Source organism: Bos javanicus, chromosome 5 (assembly GCF_032452875.1).
Source record: "Bos javanicus breed banteng chromosome 5, ARS-OSU_banteng_1.0, whole genome shotgun sequence".
In the NCBI taxonomy this organism is placed as follows: domain Eukaryota; kingdom Metazoa; phylum Chordata; class Mammalia; order Artiodactyla; family Bovidae; genus Bos; species Bos javanicus.
Genome location: NC_083872.1, coordinates 36,293,019 through 36,316,444, shown reverse-complemented (window position 1 = coordinate 36,316,444; position 23,426 = coordinate 36,293,019). Strand labels below are relative to the sequence as shown.

At 37.7% G+C, this 23,426-nt stretch overlaps 1 protein-coding gene across 3 annotated transcripts in view; it reads right to left on the bottom strand.

The window, feature by feature from the left end:
* The window catches only part of NELL2 (neural EGFL like 2), a 460,086-nt gene that overhangs the window by 13,153 nt on the left and 423,507 nt on the right, over window positions 1-23,426 (bottom strand). For all 3 annotated transcript variants that reach the window (XM_061416377.1, XM_061416378.1, XM_061416379.1), the window contains 3 exons: window positions 13,652-13,792; window positions 2,251-2,444; window positions 145-321 (listed from right to left, as the gene is read on the bottom strand). In XM_061416377.1, coding sequence (XP_061272361.1) covers window positions 145-321; window positions 2,251-2,444; window positions 13,652-13,792 — 512 coding nt within the window. The remainder of the gene's footprint in view (window positions 1-144; window positions 322-2,250; window positions 2,445-13,651; window positions 13,793-23,426) is intronic.

The following is a 23,426-nucleotide window of genomic DNA, read 5'->3' as shown; positions in this document are numbered from 1 at the left end:
CACCTTGTCATCATAACTGGTTCACCTTTTGTAACTTCCAATGCTATGGCCAGGTACTGAATATTGGTGGAGGGGCAGGGAAGGTTGCTTTCCTATTTTGATTCTGGGCGTAATGTTTCCTGAACTTTAGGTAGCCAAACTTACCAGGCAGCGGCACTGCTGGCAATTCTGAACCCAGGTGTCGCCACTATTGTACAAGGTTTCCCCGTTTTGATGGAGGCACTGACTGCTCAACCTTGGGTCACATTCAGGGCAGCAGAAAAGATCAACTGTGGGATTCTCACAGTCACAGACCATCCGTCGACACATTACAAATCCATTCTGTATGACAAGGAGAAAAAGTAGTTACCAAAAGCCTCTGTTTCTCAATATACTGATATCATATGTATGTGGGTGTGTCTGTACGTGTGAGTACCTATGTAGATAAACATCTATATATACATTATACATATGTGCTGTGCTGTGCTAAGTCACTGCATTCATGTCCGACTCTTTGGGAGCCTCTGGACCATAGCCTGCCAGGCTCCTCTGTCCATGAGGATTCTCCAGGCAAGAATATTGCAATGGGTTACCATTTCCTCCTCCAGGGGAATATATATAGATATATTCATAATATATCTATATTCATAATTATCTCTCTATATATATACATGTATATTACATAATATATCTAAAATCAGGCTTCCCAGGTGGTGCTAGTGGTAAAGATTCTGCCAGTCAATGCAGGAGATGCAAGAGACATGGGTTCCATCACTGGGCCAGGAAGATCCTCTGGAGGAGGATATGGCAACCCACTCCAGTATTCTTGCCTGGGAAATCCCATGGACAGAAGAGCCTGGTGGGTTACTGTCCATGGGGCCACAAAGGGTCAGACACAACTGAGTGACTGAGCATCAGCACCATAGCTATAATTTCAGATGTTGATTTGGTAGTTTGAGATAACTCACAGTTTTCTCAATATAACTGATTTTCTTTAAAATTCCTATTTGTAGCTAACACCCAGAAATTACTCAAACTGGAGAACTTCCAATTTTCTTTCTGCACATTACTGTTTAAATGACTTGACTGGAAAAATTTTTTTCAGAAATAACCAGTATAGAATGATAACCACTGCATGGCTCTTATGTGCAAATAAATTCGTGTATGTATATATAAATTTTTATGTACTCGTAATTTGAATACTAACTAAAGTTTGTTCTGTGTAATGGATTGTATGTTTATATTTGGTAGGTAGTCATCGAGTTTTACATATTATTAAGTTTATAGATATGTTAACCTTATAATTTGTACAAGCTGTTATCAATTTCTTTAATAATAGTTGAGTCCTTGGTATTATTATTTAACTATAATTTAAATTTCTATTATCAACTGGGTACACAGAACACCTCTTAAAACTGAAATATAACCCAAATAGGTGTTTTTTCACTTGCAGGCCATAGCGTGTTCATTCTGGCTTCACTTATGCATTCATTCAAATATGACACTGTGCCTATAAAAACATTAGCCTAGTTAGAATCAAAATTCTATCATTGAATAGATAAACACACTGTGGTATTTCTGTACAAAGGAACACTATTCAGTAATAAAAAGGGGTGGGTTACTTATACAGGTAACGAATATAATTGAGTGTCAAAGCATAATGCTGAGACAAATGTCAGACACAAAAGAATAAGTATAGTTTTCACTCATATACCTGGGGGATTATTTCCAGGTTGCAGGTGGATACCAAAATCCATGGATGCTCAAGTCCCTTATATAAAATGGCATAGTATTTGCATATAACCTATACATAATCTCCCATATACTTTAAATTATTTCTAGATTACCTATAATATCTAATATAATATAGAACTTATGTAAAAAGTTGCTGGGGTCAGGAAAATGAAAGTTTTGCTTTTCAGAACTTTCTGGAGCTTTCTCCTTAAGTATTTTTCATCCACAGTTAGCTGAATCCATGAATGTGGATCCTGCAGATATGGAAGGCCAACTGTGTTATATGATTCCACTTATATGAGGCTGTAGAAAATACAAATCTAATCTGTAGAAATAGGACACAGTGTTTACTTGTGTCTGGGGCTATGGGATTAAGAAAGGGCAGAGGCCAGCCAACGTGGGTAGGTGGAAATGTTATGTTATATTAATTGTGCAGAGGTTAATCAGATGTATGCATTTGTTTATCAAGCTGTACACTTGAAATACATGCAAATTACACCTTGATAAAAATGGTTACAGTGCTTTGTTTATACCAACCTGACATGAACACACGGAGCACCGGTCATTTTCCAGCACCCAAATCTGACCGTTGTGCTTAATTTTTCCATCGTGGATGCAATCCCCTGTGCAGTTCTTCCCGTGAGGACATCGGCAATCATATCCACCATCCAAGTTAAAGCAAATGGTGTCATTGGCACAGCTGTGCCTCCCAGTCCCACACTCGTCAATATCTACAGCCAAGAAAAAGCAGCAGGCAATGTGCTCAGAATATGCTCTGTTTCAAATAACTGCGATCAGGCAAGTGGTCTCCTGACATAAAGCACTCAACTGTAAATTAATTTTCATCTTACTGGCATGTATTTCCTAGTAATGCTGACTAAAGCAATGTTAATGATCTTGGGATTTCACAGGAAAATATCATACTTGATTTTAAACACCACATAACCTTGGCTAGATTTTCAACTTTTATATCTCTGTAAATATCATTAGGCTTTATGAAACATATTTTTTTTTTTTAAAAGTTAAGGATAGGACTCAATATATCAAACACAGTTTGGCAGTGGAAATTCTAAAAGTGCCTATGTTTTTTTAATTGGCAAAATCATCCTCAATGTTAAAAAGGTGCTTCCAGAAAATCCCTTCTTCATGGGGGATGAAATGTTATGGAAGCCCTGAGGCATTTTCATCCAGTTTCAAGCCCTGTTCTCACAGCCATGTCACTGTCAGGTAAGCTCTTTCCAGCATTCTGCTCAGGTGTTCTGCCCTTAATGGTCCAGGCATTTGCACACTGTCCTTACACCCTGCCCTTCAGCCATGGAAAGGCAAGTGATCACAAGCAATCAGCATCCCTTACAAAGAATTCCCCACTTCTCAGCTTTCCCATTTCGTATCATAATTTCATCTCCTGCCTGACTCAATTGGCACCTGCCCATTCTTCACCTGACTTCAGCTACTCCATGGCAATCGTAGCCTAAAGCATTTTCATACAGATGAAAAGCAAACATATGTTGACCCACAGATCAGGTCCAAGCGAGGAGATGTGATTCATTTTATTTATCCCCATCATTTAAAGGTCATAAGCCAAAATCATTCCAGGGATATTGTACGAGTGGCAGTAAGGACTTATTTCCTATTTCATCTGAGTAAAGGTCAAGAAAAAAGAACTAAATCACAGCAGGAAAAGTGGGATAGAGAGAAAATGGAATGTATAGCTTTTAATCAGCAGAATGTACACTGATTTTCCTTCAAAATTATAGGATTTACTATCTTCCTTAAATGGTTTGATTTCAACATTGTAGAGGAAATAAACTAGTCAAGATTATATTTTAGCCACATTTCAATTCCTAAATATTTAAGTTCTATCACATATGCATTCCTGACAATAAGTAACATGATTATTTCTATGTACTTTGATTTTTATTAGTTCTCATATCAACAAAACCTATGAATTGAGAGGATAGCTGAAAAGATTTCTATTACAGCTATAGTAAACTTTATTATAGGTTGATATGTCAAGGATAATACTGTATAAAAAAGACCATGATAAAAAAATAACAGCATAAGAATACATGAAAATCTTAAAAAATACATTTATATAACTGTATTAATATATACACCTATATATCAGATATATATGTGTATATCAGATCCGAAAAAAATTTTCTTTTGGTGAGGAAATGAACTTTATATAGCAGGTCTATATTTGCTCTATTTGGAATAATAAAGTATCCTCAGAGTTGATATTTGTCTCCATTAAATATTCTTATAATTAGCAATTATAGGAAGCAAAAACACCACCACTGATCATCGTTGTTTGGTCTCTCTGACCACAATCTCTCCAAATACCTCTTAATATATCTTTTAATATCCATTACATATATATATGTTTTATATATTTCACTCTTTAAATATCCACTAATATAAGGACATTATTGCATTAATGGCAATGGCTGGACTTGAACAATCATTTCATTTTGCCTGACATTTAAAGTAAAATTTCTACTAACAGGTTTGTTTGTTTGGTTAAAAGCAGAGAAAGTCCTTGGATTTGATGCAGCAGACAAAGAAGAAAAGATTTTTAGGTACAAAGAGAATATGTACTCAAAGTATATTAACGACCAAGAAATAGAATAAAAAGTTGCTTACAACAATGGTTGGCATGTACTTGTCATACCTGGAGAAATATTAATATTTAAGCAGAAACATCATAGTGGACTAACTCTTACCTTTTGCTATCCTGTGAGATTTGAATTAATTTGAACTTACCTTAACTTTCTTGCTTGTTATCTATACTGGGTTTCTCAGTGCAGAAACTATTCTCAATTGAATGGTAGTATAAAATTTTGGAATTTATTTTTATATACAGTTTTATTGTAAGATTCCTACATTACATATACATAAAGAGTGTATATTCTGCTTTGAAAATTATACTATAGTATACAGAAATTCCAACTTTAAAAATATTGATTATTTCTTTAGTGAGTGATTGGAGAAATAATGTTGTCAAAGCCAGTGGTCAAGTCTCAGTTCCTGTCTTCAGCTGACAGCAGTTTCTGACACACGTCCTTCCCTCTCCCTGACAAATTTCATTTACTTGCTTCCTATCACACTAGTATACTGAAGCTGAAGCTCTAATACTTTGGCCACCTGATGGGAAGAGCCAACTCATTGGAAAAGACCCTGATGCTAGGAACCATTGAAGGCAGGAGGAGAAGGGGGCGACACAGGATGAGATGGTTAGATAGCATCACCGACTCAATGGACATGAATGTGAGCAAACTCCAGGAGATAGTGAAGGACAGGGAAGCCTGGCATGCCACAGTCCATGGGGTCACAAAGAATCAGACATGACTGAGTGACTGAACAACATCACATTGGTAGCTCTTTCTGAATCTTTCTTCCGCCCACATACTCATTCTCCAGGTGTGGCAAAAACATTATGGATAAGATTTAGGCAAGAAAAGAGGAGGTAAAGAGTGGTCTAGTCAGAGGTAAGAGTGTGTTTGAGCCCCAAAGTTCAGAGCCATTAAGTGTATTAGAGAATCAAAAGTGTTGGTATGACTTAAATGGCCAGGGAGAGCAGAGTGGGGAGACACGCTGAAGGGTTCTCGGGGCTCAGTTAAAGGTCATGTTATAAGAAATTTGAACATTATAATGAAGTCTATCAAATGTCCTTTTAGGGAATTGCAAAAAAACTATTCACATATCCATTTTAGAAATATTCCTCTGGCTTCATTTTGGAAAAGGGACTTAAAATGGATTAGAACTTTCAATTAGAAGACCAATTAGTAGACTGTTCAGTATTCCAGGAAAGAGATGGTCATATAATAAAAGTAAACACCAAAGTCTAAGTACATTCATATAATGACTCATTTAATCCTCACAACAACCGTGAAAACTACAGTTATAATCCCCATTGTATAGATCAGGGAACTGAGGCAGAAACATGTTGCATAACTTTCTCAAGATCACACAGCTAGTAAGGTATAGATAGAGCACAGAGGGGAACCCAATCTGTCAGGCTCCAAGTCTGTGTTCTTAGGCATAATGCTGTACTTAATAGTAGCAGTGGGGATGCACACATAGAAATAACAAAGATAAAGCCATTTAGTGATTTGTCAGCTTCAGAGACTAAGGAGAGAGAGGGGTCATGAATGATTAGATTTCTGGCTTGGAAAATTTGGTAGATGCTATTTACATAATGAAGAGCAAGATTTTGATAGGGAGTGGTAATGTTGCAGAGAAGAACCAATTCTGACTCCAGGTTGGAACTATTTCCTTGACTTGCTTTTAGTCAGTCAGTCAGTTCAGTCGCTGAGTCGTGTCCGACTCTTTGCGACCCCGTGAATCGCAGCACACCAGGCCTCCCTGTCCATCACCAACTCCTGGAGTTCACTCAAACTCACGTCCATCGAGTCAGTGATGCCATCCAGCCATCTCATCCTCTGTCGTCCCCTTCTCCTCCTGCCCCCAATTCCTCCCAGCATCAGAGTCTTTTCCAATGAGTCAACTCTTCACATGAGGTGGCCAAAGTACTGGCGTTTCAGCTTTACATCAGTCCTTCCAAAGAACACCCCAGGACTGATGTCCTTCAGAATGGACTGGTTGGATCTCCTTGCAGTCCAAGGGACTCGAGAGTCTTCTCCAACACCACAGTTCAAAAGCATCAATTCTTCAGCGCTCAGCCTTCTTCACAGTCCAACTCTCACATCCATACATGACTACTGGAAAAACCATAGCCTTGACTAGACGGACCTTTGTTGGCAAAGTAATGTCTCTGCTTTTGACTTGCTTTACCTTGCTGTTATCATAATCATTCAATAAGAGGTCCCGCCCCTGTCTGACTGTTAAACTAAAGTGCCGTTGTTCAGCTCACAGAGAATCAGACCCTCTCCACCTGTGAAAAGAAGAGATTAACACATCCCTTCCTTGATTCTCTGGAGAAGGAAATGGCAACCCACTCCAGGATTTTAGCCTGAAAAATTCTATGGACAGATTAGCCTGGTGGGCTTCAGCCCATGGAGTTGCAGAGAATCAGACACAACTGAGCGACTAACAATTTCACTTTCTTTCCCTGATGCTTGCCATTCCCAGAGATGTTTTGTAGAACTGATGGGTGCTTTTTACTTTATTTCTTCATTGCTTTTCCATCTATTCACACACTGTTGAAGCCTAGCTTGAAGGATTTTGAGCATCATGTTGCTAGTAGGCTAAATGAGTGCAATTGTGCGGTAGTTTGAACATTCTTTGGCATTGCCTTTCTTTGGGATTGCGATGAAAATGGACCTTTTCTAGTCCTGGGGCCACTGCTGAGTTTTCCAAATTTCCTGGCATATTGAGTGCAGCACTTTCACAGCATCATCTTTTAGGATTTGAAATAGGTCAGCTGGAATTCCATCACCTCCTCTAGCTTTGTTCGTAGTGATGTTTTCTAAAGCCCACTTGACTTTACACTCCAGGATGTCTGGTTCTAGGTGAGTGATCACACCATCGTGGTTATCTGAGTCATGAAGATCTTTTTTTGTATAGTTCTGTGTATTCTTGCCACCTCTTCTTAATATCTTCTGCTTCTTAATACTGTTTCTGTCCTTTATTGTGCCATGTTTACATGAAATGTTCCCTTTATGTCTCATTTTCTTGAAGAGATCTCTGATCTTTCCCATTCTATTGTTTCCTCAATTTCTTTGTATTGATCACTGAAGAAGGCTTTCTTATCTCTCCTTGCCATTCTTTGGAACTCTGAATTCAAATGGGTATATCTTTCCTTTTCTCCTTTGTCTTTCACTTCTCTTCTTTTTTTCAGCTATTTGTAAGGCCTCCTCAGACAATCATTTTGCCTTTTTGCATTTCTTTTTCTTGGAGATAGTTTATATCGCCACCTCCTGTACCATGTTATGAAACTCTGTCCATAGTTCTTCAGGTACTCTGTCTATCATATCTGATCCCTTGAATCTATTTGTCACTTCCACTGTATAATTGTAAGGGATTTGACTTAGGTCATACTTGAATGGTCTAGTGGTTTTCCCTACTGTCTTCAATTTAAGTCTGGATTTGGCAATAAGGAGTTCATGATCTGAGTCACAGTCAGCTCCCAGTCTTATTTTTGTTGACCACATAGAGCTTCTCCATCTTGGCTGCAAAGAATATAATCAACATGATTTTGGTACTGACTGTCTGGTGATGTCCATGTGTAGAATCTTCTTTTGTGTTGCTGAAAGAGGGTGTTTGCTATGACCAGTGTGTTCTCTTGGCAAAACTCTGTTAGCCTTTTACCTGCTTTGTTTTGTACTCCAAGGCCAAATTTGCCTGTTATTCTAGGTGTCTCTTGACTTCCTACTTTTGCATTCCAGTCCCCTATAATAAAAAGGACATTTTTTGGGGGGTGTTAGTTCTAGAAGGTCTTGTAGGTCTTTATAGAACTGTTCAACTTCAGCTTCTTCAGCATCACTGGATGGGGCATAGACTTGGATTACTGTGATAATGAAAGGTTTGCCTTGGAAACAAACAGAGATCATTTTGTTGTTTTTGAGATTGCATCCAAGTACTGCATTCTGGACTCTTGTTGACTGTGATGGCTACTCCATTTCTTCTAAGGGATTCTTGCCCACAATGGTAGATATAATGATCATCTGAGTTAAATTCACCCATTCCAGGCCATTTTAGTTCACTAATTCCTAAAATGTCGATGTTCACTCTTGCCATCTCCTCTGACCACTTCCAATTTGCCTTGATTCATGGACCTAACATTCCAGGTTCCTATGCATTACTGCTCTTTACTACATAGTGAGAGAGTCAGTTCCTAGGCAGGTTGATAAGGAGTCTAGGGGTCCCCAAGGAGAGAGGGGTGTGGAATTCTCAAGGAGGAAGAAAGGACAAATTTTTTTTCTTTCTCCACATTCCTTAGGATTATATAACAATAATGTATCCTGCCTGAGGACAATCTCTGGATTAAGGATAGTCTCTGGATTAAACCTTCTGTTATCTTAAAATGTAAATTATGGGAGTAGACCTGGTCTTTACAAGGATGTATCCTGCCTGAGGACAGTTTCTGGATTAAACCTTCTGGCTAATTCTATTATCTTAAAATGTAAATTATGGGAGTAGGTCTGGTGAGGTCTTTACAACCTCCAGACATTCTTTGGATTCATTGGAGAGTATATAACTTCATTGTTAACACTAGCAAGCGGGTACTCTTTCTACCCCCTTCTGATGCCTATGTCAGAAGCTTTCTCTATCTCCTTTATACTTTAATAAAACTTTATTACACAAAAGCTCTTAGCGATCAAGCCTTGACTTCTTTTCCTCCAGGGACCAAGAATCCCGGTGTCTTCGCATGATTCAACAACAACCTTTCAATAGGACTTGACTTCCATCTCCAGTCACATCCATAACTGGGTGTTGTTTTTGCCTTGGCTCCATCTCTTCATTCTTTCTGGAGTTATTTCTCCACTGATCTCCCTTGGAGTTCATCTCTCAGTGTCCTATCTTTTTGCCTTTTCATGCTGTTCATGGGGTTTTCAAGGCAAGAATTCTGAAGTGGTTTGCCATTCTCTTCTCCAGTGGACCATGTTTTGTCAGAACTTTCCACCATGACCTGACCATCTTGGGTGGCCCTGCATGGCATGGCTCATAGTTTCATTGAATTAGACAAGGCTGTGGTCCATGTGATCAATTTGTTTAGTTTTCTGTGATTGTGGTTTTCATTCTGTCTGCCCTGTGATAGATAAGGACGGGCTCAAGGAAGTTTTTGATGGGAGAGACTAACTGAGGGGGAAACTGGTTCTGATGGGTGGGGCCATGCTCAGTAAATCTTCAGTCCAGTTTTCTGGTATTGGTGGGGCTGTGTTCCCTCCCTGTTGTTTGACCTGAAGTCAAACTATGGTGTAGGTAATGAAGATAATGGTGACCTCCTTCACATGGTCCCATGCAGGCAATGCCACGCTCAGTGCCCCTGACCTTGTAGCAGGCCACTGTTGACCCATGTCTCCACCGGAGACTCCTGGACACTCATGGGCAAGTCTGGGTCAGTCTCTTGTGGGGTCCCTGCTCCTTTCTCCTGGGTCCTGGTGTGCACAAGGTGACTGTATAGAGCTTCTCTATCTTTGGCTGCAAATAATATAATCAATCTGATTTCGATATTGACCATCTGGTGATGTCCATGTGTAGAGTCATCTCTTGTGTTGTTGAAATAGCGTGTTTTCTATGACTACTGTGTTCTCTTGGCCTTTCCCTCTCTATTCTGCCTTTTGACTTTAGTTCCTCATTGCTTTTGATTTAGTTCCTCATTCCCTTGATTTAAGGTAAGAATTTGTAGTATTTGTTTTGAACATAATACTCAAAGATACTACCATATAAACATTTTTTTTTTAGTCATACAAGTTCAAAAACACCCACCAAGTATAAAGATAATCTAGAAATAAAAGCTTTAAATAAAAGGAAATGTGGGCATGAAATGCAATATTCCTTCACGGAAAAAAATACTTGGCCTTGTTCTCAGAGAGAGACAAATTTTCAGGCACATTAGAAATGATGATGTGGATAAGAAAACCTTGCACATTTCCTGGGGATTAAATGTCTACACCTCCGAGGTAAATGGATGAGCAAAATAATTTACAGTTTGTATGCATGCAGTTTATTAACATGTATGTTGTAGATTACAGTCTAAAAAGTACAAAGTTATTTATTCATATCTTCAAACATGACTATTATACTTAAGAATAATTGTAAACCTACTGCTGTGGATTTGTCCATGTTGAAATGCTTCTTGTTTTTTTCCCCAGCACAGAAATACGGAACTTGATCAGATATAACCATAGTCTTAAAATGGCATCCTTCTAAATGCTAATATTACAATTCTACAGATCACTGAAATTGCAGTAAGTAGATAGTTGTTAAAAAGAAGCATTTTAGTTCTCTTTTATATGACAAAGGTTAGTACTTTTAAAAGAATTCTTCAGATCACACTGTCCTCGAAAGAGTAGTAGATTTTTACGATAATCATTATAAATTCTATTGGAAGATAGTTGAATTATCTTTACAGAATTGTGGGTTTTTTTTTTTTTTTTTAAAGAATAAGATTTCCCACTCTTTATGTATTTACGGAATTTCCTCAAAAAGCCTTTTCTGTGTAGGCATTTCACAAAATCCGTTACTTCCCTATATTTATCTGTATCATGTGTTATTTTAATGATTAGTTTTCCTTGTTACTTTTGGACACTTAATGAATGCACTCGTTATGTTTTGTCATTTTCACCAGACTAGTATGTATTTACTGTATGGAAGGAAGTAGAAGTGTTAATCGCTAAGTTGTGTCCAACTCTTTGCGACCCTATGGATTGTAGCCCACCAGGCTCCTCTCTCCATGGGATTTCACATGCAAGAATATTGGAATGGGTAGCCACTCCCTCCTCCAGGGAATCTTCCCGACCCAGGGATTGAACCCAGGTCTCCCGCATTGCAAGTAGATAGATTCTTTACCATCTGAGACACCAGCGAGGTGGTGTATACCATATATATGATTTACTGTGTATCATACCATATGTCTGGGGAAAAGTGAAGTACTTCTCTCTTCTCAGTTAAATAAGAAGCAGAGTAATTAACAGAGAAAGAAGAGAAAGTGGTATCTGAGATGTGAGGAGGGTAGAGAAGTTATGACATGATTGCATCAGAGAGTTGCAGTGGAAATTAATGCACATTGCTGATGGCTCTTGCAGCGGGTAGTTTAACAAAATGGCCAGCAACAATTCTCACCATTTACTATTTATGCTCTTTGGTAATCCTCTCTCCTTGGACTTATTGAGTGGCTTCTAACAGATAGACTATGGGAGAAGTGGTGAAATGCCACATCTGAGATTTAGTTGTGGAAAACTGTTGCTGCCATCTTGGGCACATGCTGTCTCTTGGAATGCTTTTTCTAGGAGAAGCCAGCCCCTAGCCCTGTGGAGTGGCTCATGGGTTAAGGAAACAAGCCCTGACAACAGCAGTGTTAGTGACCTTAGAAACAGATTCCCTTTCCCTCCACTCCTATCCCAGACAAGACAGAGATGAGACCACATCTCTGGGCAGCAACTTGATATTAGTAACTTCACTAGAAACCTGAACCAGAGGAATCCAGCTAAGCTGTCATAGATTCCTTATCCAGAAGCTGTGAGATAATTTATTATTTTCAGTGGCTACACTTTGGGGGTTACTTTTTATGCATCAGGAGATAACTAATACAGCCCTTTCGAGACATGTGGTCATAAACTTAAAAGATACTGAAAGAAGTTACAAATGTAAAGTAAGATAGAGGTATGTATTTTTTTTAGTCACATTTTGATGCACAGAAAGGGAAAGCAAGCAAAATTAAAGAGCAGAAGAAGAAAAGATAGGGAAAAGGAGGAGATGAAATAAAGACACATTTTTAGCTTTGCTCTCTATATTTCTGTATGATTGAATTATTTATAATCAGTTTATGTTTATTCTTTATGTGTATAATTTAAAATAAAAGACAATGCTAAAAAAAGCAGCATTGAAGACTTCTTCCTGATAATACACTATAGAAACAGGCAATATAGTTTATCAGGGAAGGGCAAAATCACAGGGTTTGATCTGCTTCTTGAACAGCATTCTCATAAGCACAAGGTAAAGCCTTCAGATCACAGCTAAGGGTTATTTGCAAATGCTAGGTTTTAGCCCCCGGTAAGGCAGGAGCCTGGTAGGCTGCAGTCCATGGGGTCGCTAGGAGTCGGACACGACTAAGCGACTTCACTTTCACCTTTCACTTTCATGCATTGGAGAAGGAAATGGCAACCCACTCCAGTGTTATTGTCTGGAGAATCCCAGGGACGGGGGAGCCTCATGGGCTGCTGTCTCTGGAGTCGAACAGAGTTGGACACGACTGAAGTGACTTAGCAGCAGTAGCAGCAGCAAGGCAGCAGCATTCCCATTCCATGTAAAAATCCAGATGAACACTCTGTGCAAGGTCCAGAGCTCTGCAGCTGTTGGCAAAGCACACACGGAACCTTGGCATCTATCACCCAAGTCTGCGTCACTTTTCTTTGTGTGAAAACCTCTAGAGGCCCGAGGATAAAAGGCATCTCATCATTTAAGCATCAAGTACTGTTAAGTTAGATTCTCCAAGGCTTTCATCGACTGTGTCATTTTAGCCTCATCATTCTCTCAGGCTGTTACTCGATGAAGGTGTAAACACCAATGGAGAAAACAAAGACTTCTTGAGGTCTGTTTTGTTTCCCAATTCCATGCCAAACCCTTTTGGTGTGGGTAGTTTCCTTGGCAATTATTCACTGTGCTTTGCTTACTCTGCCCACCTTCTAAAATGTATGCCCCTTAATAGTGGATATAAAGGAGCAGAATTGTCAATTCACTGAAAATAAGACAAAATTACTACTAAATAATTGAATATAATCTGATTAAATTTCCATTCCTATTAGATTGACGTCTTTTAAGCATGGACCGTACCTTCTGCTTGCAACATTTACTAAACATCTGACTTTGCCAGGCAAAAGATACATCAGGAATAGCCCGGAGAAGCATGTATCATGTTTTTCTTGGCCACGTCATTGTCCTATTTTCTCTCACCTCATTTTCCCTCTATCCTGCTTTCACCTGTTTTTCTACCTCTTTTTGGGTCAGATTTTTACATGCTGCCATTAAAAAATTTATCTGATACTATAGGTTTATTTATTCTAAAAACATCCTTCAACAAAGTATCCACAGAAAACTGGTTTGCTGTTGCAAGTATTAATTATTCACAAATCAATTGATTATTATAATTAGGATGCAAAAGTTAGATATTAACATGTTTCCAACCACTTGTAAAAACACACAGCAAAAATCACCAATACCTGAAATATGAGATCAATGTCAACTAATTACGTCTTACTGAACGTGTCTCAATTTCAAGCCCTTAAACTCTAGGTCTTTTCCTTGTACTGACCTTCACACGATTCGCCGCTTGGTGAAAACATCCCATTGTCATGGTAGCCATCTCTGCATTCACAGTGGTACCATCCAGGCAGGTTGATGCAGTTAGCACGGCTGTCACACTGAACAAAGCCATCAGAGCACTCATCGATGTCTGGGAAAGAAAACACAAATGAAATGTTATACAATTGTTGCCTCTCTCTCTAAGAAACTAAAATATTCTGTTAGACAGGTACTAAAATATTCAGTGCCAGCAAATCCTTAAAACTGAGAAAATATAAAATAAAGGCAGCCTACTTGGTTGTTTTTGACAGCTATACAGAAAGAATGCAGTGGTATTAGTAATAGGACAAACATCTGGACAGTTTCCCTGCTGCAAAAGTCACCCCACTGCAGAAAACGGAAAAAGCAAAGCATCTTGATATTCATTAGTGCTGCTCGCCAAATACTTCCCACTCTTCTTCTGGACACAAGCTAGGATTGCTGTGTGACCTCCTGAAGCCAACTAGGGAAGTGATATGTGTCACTTCTAGGCAGAATCTTAAAGATGCAGTGTGTGGATTTGCACATATTCTCTCCCTATCACAATGACCAGTGATTTCCAGGAGCTCTGAAGTTCAACCTGAGTCCTGAGTGAAGATAATATGGGGCATAGTCCTCCTCTACTTGCGGTGGACATACAGTAAGAGCAAGAAATAAACCTTTTTGCTTTAAGTCACTGAGATTTTAGAGTCTTTTATTACTATCAACATAATCTCTAGTATATGGCAATAGCATTCATGCATCAATATGCTTCTGATTTTTGAAAATATATCTCATTTATGTCACCTTTTAATTGGTTCATATATATCATTAACTCATTCAACCCTCAAAAAAGATCTTGATATGTAGACAGTATATTGAATATATGGGAAAAAAAATGAAGTAAAAGGAAATACTGGGATATAACCAAGGTCACCTAAAAGTTCATGGTAGCCTAACTTCCAGCTGTGTGTTCCTTCTTACAAGTAGACATAGGTTCAAATTGGCAAAATTACCTAAACAGAGTATGCATCTTGAGTCTAATATATTGGTTCCAGTAGCTTTTTACTAATCCCAAATGCTATGAGGTCATTATTCTCCTTATTCAGTTTGTTGATAAATGGGAACATCTGGCTCTCATCCAAGTCTCTTTACTCATTCACAGAAGAAAAAGTAATGCCTAGAGTTGCCTGGCAGACTGTCCCCTTCTTCTGATATATCGTCTGGGTTTCTGGACGCGTGGGGTTGCCTCTGTTCAGTCACTCAGTCATTTCCGACTCTTTGCAACACCATGGACTGCAGCACACCAGGCTTCCCTGTCCATTGCCAACTCCCAGAGCTTACTCAAACTCATGTCCATTGAGTCAGTGACGCCATCAACCATCTCATCCTTTGTTATCCCCTTCTCCTCATGCCTTCAATCTTTCCCAGCATCAGGGTCTTTTCCAATGAGTCAGTTCTTCACATCAGGTGGCCAAAGTATTGGGAGTTTCAGCTTCAGCACTGGTCCTTCAAATTAATATTCAGGACTGATTTCCTTTAGGATTGACTGATTGGATCTCCTTGCCATCCAAGGAACTCTCAAGAGTCTTCTCCACAGTTTTAAAGCATGAATTCTTCAGTGCTCAGCTTTCTTTAGGGTCCAACTCTAACATCCATACATGACTACTGGAAAAACCATAGCTTTGACTAGACAGATGTTTATTGGCAAAGTAATGTCTCTGCTTTTTAATATGCTGTCAAGGTTGGTCATAGCTTTTCTTCCAAGGAGCAACCATCTTTTAATTTCATTGCTGCAGTCACCATCTGCAGTGATTTTGGAGCCCCCCAAAATAAAATCTCTCACTGTTTCCATTGTTTCCCCATGTATTTGCCATGAAGTGATGGGGACAGATGCCATGATCTTAGTTTTCTGAATGTTGAGCTTTAAACCAACTTTTTCACTCTTCTCTTTCACTTTCATCAAGAGGCTCTTTAGTTCTTCACTTTCTGCCAAAAGGGTAATGTCATCTCAATATCTGAGGTTATTGACATTTCTCCCAGCAATCTTGATTCCAGCTTGTGCTGCATCCAGCCTGGCATTTTGCATGATGTATTCTGCATATAAGTTAAATAAGCAGGGTGACAATATACAGCCTTGAGGTATTCCTTTCCTGATTTGGAACCAGTCTGTTTTTCAATGTCCAGTTCTAATTGTTGCTTCTTGACCTGCATACAGATTTCTCAGGAGGCAGGTCAGGTGGTTTGGTATTTCCATCTCTTTCAGAATTTTCCAATTTGTTGTGATCTACACAGTCAAAGGCTTCGGTGTGATCAATAAAGCAGAAGCAGATGGTTTTCTGGAACTCTCTTGCTTTTTCGATGATCCAGCAGATGTTGGCAATTTGATTTCTGTTTCCTCCGCTTTTTCTAAATCCAGCTTGAAGATCTGGAAGTTCACAGTTCATGTACTGTTGAACTCTGGCTTGAAGAATTCTGAGCATTAGTTTGCTAGCATGTGAGATGAGTGCAATTGTGTGGTAGTTTGCATATTCTTTGGTATTGCCTTTCTTTGGGATTGGAATGAAAACGGACCTTTTCCAGTCCTGTGGCCACTGCTGAGTTTTCCAAATTTCCTGGCATCTTGAGTCCAGCAGTTTCACAGCATCATCTTTTAGGATTTGAAATAGCTCAACTGGAATTCCATCATCTCCACTAGCTTTGTTGGTAGTGATGCTTCCTAAGGCCCACTTGACTTTGCATTCCAGGATGTCTGGCTCTAGGTGAGTGATCACAGCATCATGGGGTTGCCCCAGACCTTGCTAAATGATCTGCTGCCATATCCATCTTGACAACCTTGCCATGCCTGCAGATTCCACTTGCCAAGGTAGAACAGGCTTTTCTTAATGTTTCCCATATATTCAAAAGCAGAGACATTACTTTGCCAACAAAGGTCCGTCTAGTCAAGGCTATGGTTTTTCCTGTGGTCATGTATGGATGTGAGAGTTGGACTGTGAAGAAGCCTGAGCGCCGAAGAATTGATGTTTTTGAACTGTAGTGTTGGAGGAGACTCTTGAGAGTCCCTTGGACTGCAAGGAGATCCAACCAGTCCATTCTAAAGGAGATCAGTCCTGGGTGTTCTTTGGAAGGAATGATGCGAAAGCTGAAACTCCAGTACTTTGGCCACCTCATTCGAAGAGTTGACTCACTGGAAAAGCCTCTGATGCTGGGAGGGATTGGGGGCAGGAGAGAAGGGGACGACAGAGGATGAGATGGCTGGATGGCATCACCGACTCGATGGACATGAATTTGGGTGAATTCTGGGAGTTGGTGATGGACAGGGAGGCCTGGCGTGCTGCAATTCATGGGGTCGCAAGGAGTCGGACACGACTGAGTGACTGAACTGAACTGAAATGAACACCTGAGTCATATTCCCTGCTGCAGTGACCATCATGAAAATGTCCTTCCTTCCTTGTTGAAGGGAAGACCAAGTACTTTTTAGAGTTCTTTCCCTCCAGACAGTCCACTTTTATTCAGTTAGATGAGACTAAGAAGGCAGTAAATACTGTTGAGCTGGAGTGGACTATCCACTGCTTCTTAGTCTCAACTAATTCCAAATTCTGGAAGTATATATTTCTTTCAGTCTCTTTTAAAATTTCTCTTTTTCTTTGTTCAATTTTGAAAGAGACAGACTTTGAATAAAAGAATAAATTTTTTTAAAAGGAGAAAAAAATGTCATCACTCATTTACTTCTTGATAAACCCAGAGATCCTTCACTTAAAGAAGGTACAAACCATTCTCTTAGATCAGGTAATAAGTGAAAAAATAAATATTTCATATGATTGCAAAATTTTAACATTATTTCAAAGCCCTGAATGAATGACATGTCGCTGTGGCTCTTCTTCTACAGAGTCAGCTCCTGCTGTCAGTAATTCCTATTGTCAAAATAATTGTTAGTGGTTAAATCAGCTAGCCATTAACTTCCAGACATACAGCTGATGTGGACTGCTTCAATTTAGTAAGACCTTACAGGTTTCATGAAACAGCGTATTTATATTTCAAGGGCCTCCTAACTGATGAACCTCTGATTTATAAATGGAACTAAAATGCTATGCTCATTTCAGCTTTATATGGTCTTTTCCTCTAACACAAATGATGCAGAAAATTGGTTATGTCATTTCTTAAGTGCATGGACAAAAGAAAACAGGTTGGAATTTAAGCTTTGGAAGTGAGTTTATTGGAAGAAGGCTGTGAAGGGGATGTTTAGAGTACCTTATTTTAGAAGAATTTGTTCATTAGCATTGGTGATTTACAAGTAACTATTAATGGAACAGAGCCTTCTCTACTGAAGCAACTTTCACATTTCATGTGTACTTGCATTTAGCCCTTTTATCTTTCTGCAACACAAGGGTTATCTCAGGTCATATGACACAGATATATATTTAAAATTTTACTCCTCATTCATTTTCTCTTGTCAATCATTCTAATCACCAGGACCACTGTTATACTGCTTCATCCCCACTTCTCTTTGTTTATATTACAGCAGCCTTCCTTGATCTATAACCATTAAATTTTAATAGAAATGCTATGCAGTATATTAGTTGATATCCCCTGAAGACTGGGAATTGAAACATATGCTGGCCATAGTGCATTTTCCTATACAATTTGACTATTATTATTTAACTGTTATTATTAAGTTTTATTTTAAAAGATAAATAAGCAAATATATGTCACTCATTAATTTACCATTCAATATTTATTGAATACCTGTTATATGTCAAGTACTAAGTGCTGGGGAAACAAGGACACACAATGCAGAAGTAATTCCTGCCCTCACCGGGTTTAGTATATATCTAAATTGTGTTTTAAGAAAATAAATTGATTAAAGTCTGAATTTACAATCCTACAGGACAGTGTTTCCTAACATGTGACACATCTGCCACCACTGGTATGGTATTTAGGTGATAATAGGTAAACACTTTATTTCATGTTTCTGCATTATTTCTATTTATAGTAAGCTATGGTTTTTCCAGTAGTCATGTATGGATGTGAGAGTTGGACTATAAAGAAAGCTGAACACTGAAGAATTCATGCTTTTGAACTGGAGTGTTGGAGAAGACTCTTGACAGTCCCTTGGACAGCAAGGAGATCCAACCAGTCCATCCTAAAGGAAATCAGTCTTGAATATTCATTGGAAGGACTGATGCTGAAGCTGAGGCTCCAATGCTTTGGCCACCTGATGTTAAGAACTGACTCATTGGAAAAGACCCTGATGCTGGGAAAGATTGAAGATAGGAGGAGAAGGGGACGAAAGAGGATGAGATGGTTGGATGGCATCACCGACTCAATGGACATGAGTTTGAGTAAACTCCGGGAGTTGGTGATGGACAGGGAGGCCCGGCGTGCTGCAGTCTATGGGGTCACAAAGAGTCGGACAGGACTGAACGACTGAACTGATAGCAAGTGGTGCTAATAGTACAGTAGTGAAATCGTATTTAAACTTTAAAAGTGAGAGGGATTACAGAAACCACATTAAGTATATATTGGCACAGACAATATATGAATATGACAAAACTTATTAAGATGGCATATAAATAACTGGAATTTTGATATAGTATGGAACAATTAGTCACATTTCAGAACAAATTACTGAGTAATTCCTTAGGTACTGAAATGCCTTAATTCATTTACAATATGACTCAATTTATCAAATACAGTATAAATATCCATATGTCATGGCTCAAATTATATACTTGTTACCATTTAGGACAGCAAAGTAAAGCTGGCCAGATAACATACAATGCTTTATTTTATACTTTCATGTTCTTGCTATTTTTGATTTGTTTATGAAAACTTTTCTACTTTGGTGAAAGTCAGTAGAAAATGAAAGTGTGCTTGAATTGCCAAAGTATGCACTTCCCAAAAGGACATATGTTTGTTTTTGTCGTGGTTCTAATTAAAGCGAAAGATAAAACAAGCAGCATTGTAAGCTATCTGATGGTATGTATGCTGTTACTTTGTAAACCTTAATAAGAATTGAAATCTGATCCGCCACTTAAGAATTAAATAGATTTTTATCCATCACAAATTTAAATATTACTGTGAGTTAGAATATCTAAATGCACACACTGTGTGCATTTTCAGATACATATTAAGCTTTACATATCATATATTAACAGAAAATAGCAAAAAAAAATCAAATAATTTATTTCTTTGGTACTTCTTTAGGTCAGTTAAAAACAAACCTTCATATTATCGAGTTAGAAACACAAAGAACAGCAGACCTAGGGGAGAAAAAGTTATAAGAATCACCAAGTTTGAACAAATTACTTTCCAACTGAATAAGAGTATTCAAAAAGATCAGTACGGGATGTATAAGTTCATATGATTTATTCTTGATTACAAGGGACTTAATTTTACCCTCTGCAGGTACATTATATAAAAAGCTAAAAATAAATTTTATGAAAAACTATGATTTCATTACATATTCTTTCTTAGGAAGGAACTAGTTTGTAGTTCCTCGGGAACACTTAGAACTTTTTCAGCAGCTACTTTTAGAACAGTCAGCTAGTGATGATATTAAGATGCTGTCCCAGAGCGCAGAGAATCTAAAATCCAAAAACTGTTTAGCTATCCAATAGCAGTTACAAATAGCAGTTATACTCCAGGGATCAAAATCGACTTAGAAAATAAAAGTGGAAGCACTGCGGGGATAGATTTTCTGGAAAGTGCATATGTTTTAAGGACTTCCCTGGTGGCTTAGACAGTAAAGCCCACAATTTGGGAGATCTGGGTTTGATCCCTGGGTCGGGAAGATCCTCTGGAGAAGGAAATGGAAACCCACTACATAATCATTAAAAATAAACCAACAGGCAGAAAACAAGAAAGGAAACTGTATGAGTAAAAAAAAAAGCTCACAGATGTTAGTATCTTGCCTTTTTCATCTCCCTCAGGTATGGTGACGTAAGACTGGGTGCCTCCTATGTTCTGAAGCCAGAACACTGGCTTCAGAGGTAGCCAAATGAAAATGGCTTTTGATATCAGCATTTAGAAGGTCACTTCAGGAAGTGACAAATCATTTCTTTGTAAAATTAAATGTAGTTGTAAAATGAGACACTTAAATGATAAACAAAGCCTTCTCATGCATGATAAGTTATTTCTACTATAACAGCATACCTGAGAACAATATAAAGTGCAAATATCTAGAACCATCTATGTCTAAAACAGACCCTAATCATTAGTTTAAGCTGCTACCCTATACAAAAGAAAAAGACTTTTTTTTTTAAATCAAAAAGCTATTTTTAATGGCAAAGTCAAATAATGAGAGTACTGTGTTTCAAAGTGTTTATTATTAATAAAAACCTAGACATCATTTCTCATTAAAAAATAGTGCTTGGACTATTTATGTCACTATCCTGTGTACTGGTAGTTAAATTATATTGATAACAGTAGGCAATTAAACATCCTCAAAACAATTAATCAACTCTTGATTGCCCACATGTGGATTATTTGCTTTTCAGATTATCTGCAACAGTTTTTTTTTTTTTTAATCAAAAGGTCATTTCCTTCTGTCTTTTGTGAATTTATGGGAAGTCTGCTTTCAACATTCAGATGTGAGTGCTCAAGGAAAGCAAACTCATTTGAGTATTGCATTGTTTTTTACAACTATGTCAGATTTGAATATATTAATAAAATATTGCCCAAAATTTCATAAGAAGGCTAATTTTCTCATGTGAACTTTTTAAAAGTAAAATGATGATATATGTAAATAAACTATGAAAATCCTAAAATTCTTTTCACAAGTTGGATAACATTGGAGATTTAGTGAAAATTACTTTAATTACTTTACAGTTCATAATTAGGAAGCCAATGACTGCTCTTAAGCATAATATCATTTCTTCATTAGGTCATTTAGGCGTCACAACAGCTATGTGAACTATTCCTATCCCTATGTCACAGACAAAGAAGCAGTGAAAGCAAATGCATTGCCCACGGTCAAACCACAGCCCAGAACTCTCTCAAGCCCAGTGCTCTTTCTCTTACCATAGGCTGCCTCTGAAGACCAGTTTGGCCAACCAGAAACAGCTTATACTCTGAGATGTCTCATAATATATCCTAATGTGAGTGAATTTCAGCTCTTTGGTGTGCTAACTGGGTAACGGTGAGTATTTTACTAAACCTCTCTGAGTTTTCTGTTTTTGACCTAGAAGTAATACTCTCTATCTCTTAATAGTTTGCTGTTGACTACTGCTATTAAGTAATCTAATAACTTTTCCTTAAGGAGAAACAGTGCCTAGCTCATAATAGGTATTCCTCCCTATCTTTTTGCTCACTTTTCAAAATTATCTTGACTGTTTGGGTTTTCTCTTTATCAGTTTGTGAATTTTTCACCAAAAAACCCAAAACAAAACAAAAAAATAGGGTGAGGGGAAGTCTGAATTGGTTCTATGGATTGATTTGGGGAGAATTGATTCTTTACATTATTGAATCTTTTAATCCATATACATGATGTATTTCCTTTTTCTCTAATGATTTTTATAGCTTTTATGGTCTTCATAGGTTTTTAAAAGGATGTCTTCTATATATTTTGACTGGGCTTATTCTTAAATGACTTTTTTTTTTTTTTTGGTATTCATTTTATTAAGACTAACATTATTTCCCCCCCACTTTATTAAGGTGTAATTCACAAAATGATAATATATTTAAAGTGTACAAATATGATGATTTAATATAAGTATGAAGCATGAAAGGATTCTCCCATTTAGTTAATTAGCACATCCATCACCTCACAGATTTACTTTTTATTTTTGGTAAGAACATTGAAACCATACTATTTAAAAAATTTTTTATTATACAATACAGTGTTATTAACTATAGTCATCATGGTACACATATTATTTCCTCACACCTAAAACCATCTATATTGAGGTAACATTTATATACAAAAATGATCAACAATTTCATGAGTTTTGATATGTAACCACTACACAATCAAGGTATAATAAATTGTTTTCATGCCCAAAATTTCCTTAATATTACAGTAGTTTAAAAATAATGTGTGTAAATATGGGCAGTGACTGCATCTGTGTGTGTGTGTGTGTTTCTCTAACATCTAGCAAAGTACTAGACACATAGTTAGAGGTTCATAAGCATTTACTGAGTGAATGAATGATCTATTTGTAACATCAAATAACTAAGTGGCAAGCTCAGCATGTCACCTTTTGAGTCCTTCGAGATCAGGGGGAACTACAGCAGGGGTGGTAGCTTAAAAGCATTCACTAAGATGCAATAACAAGATAAGATGACACTTTCTCATCCTATTTCAAATATTTATGTCAAAAACTTGATTATAATATTAAATGGAGTCGAACTGGTATAAAAAATACGTTCACTACATGTATAAGATACAATATAAATGTAATGGTGTATTTAATATCTATAACATATATTATTAATTTTTTAACAAAAAGGGTACAAAAAACTTCTAATTAAAGATGAAAGATTAAAAACATTGTTAAATCTCTTCTTCTTCCTAATCTTATAAACATATGTTAAAGGAACAAAGAAACATGTAAACAAAGGCAAAAAGTAAAACACCATCAATAAAAGAAGCAAATTCAAGAAATTTGAGTTAATTAAAGGTCTACTGATGAATAATCAACCCAATTACCTCCTCCCACTTTAAGAGGACAGCTGAAAGAAAGCAATTACCCCCACAGCCAGAATGGATTGTTCTTCTGTAAGGAAAATAAATATAATGTGTGGAGGAAACTAAGTAGCTAATGTTG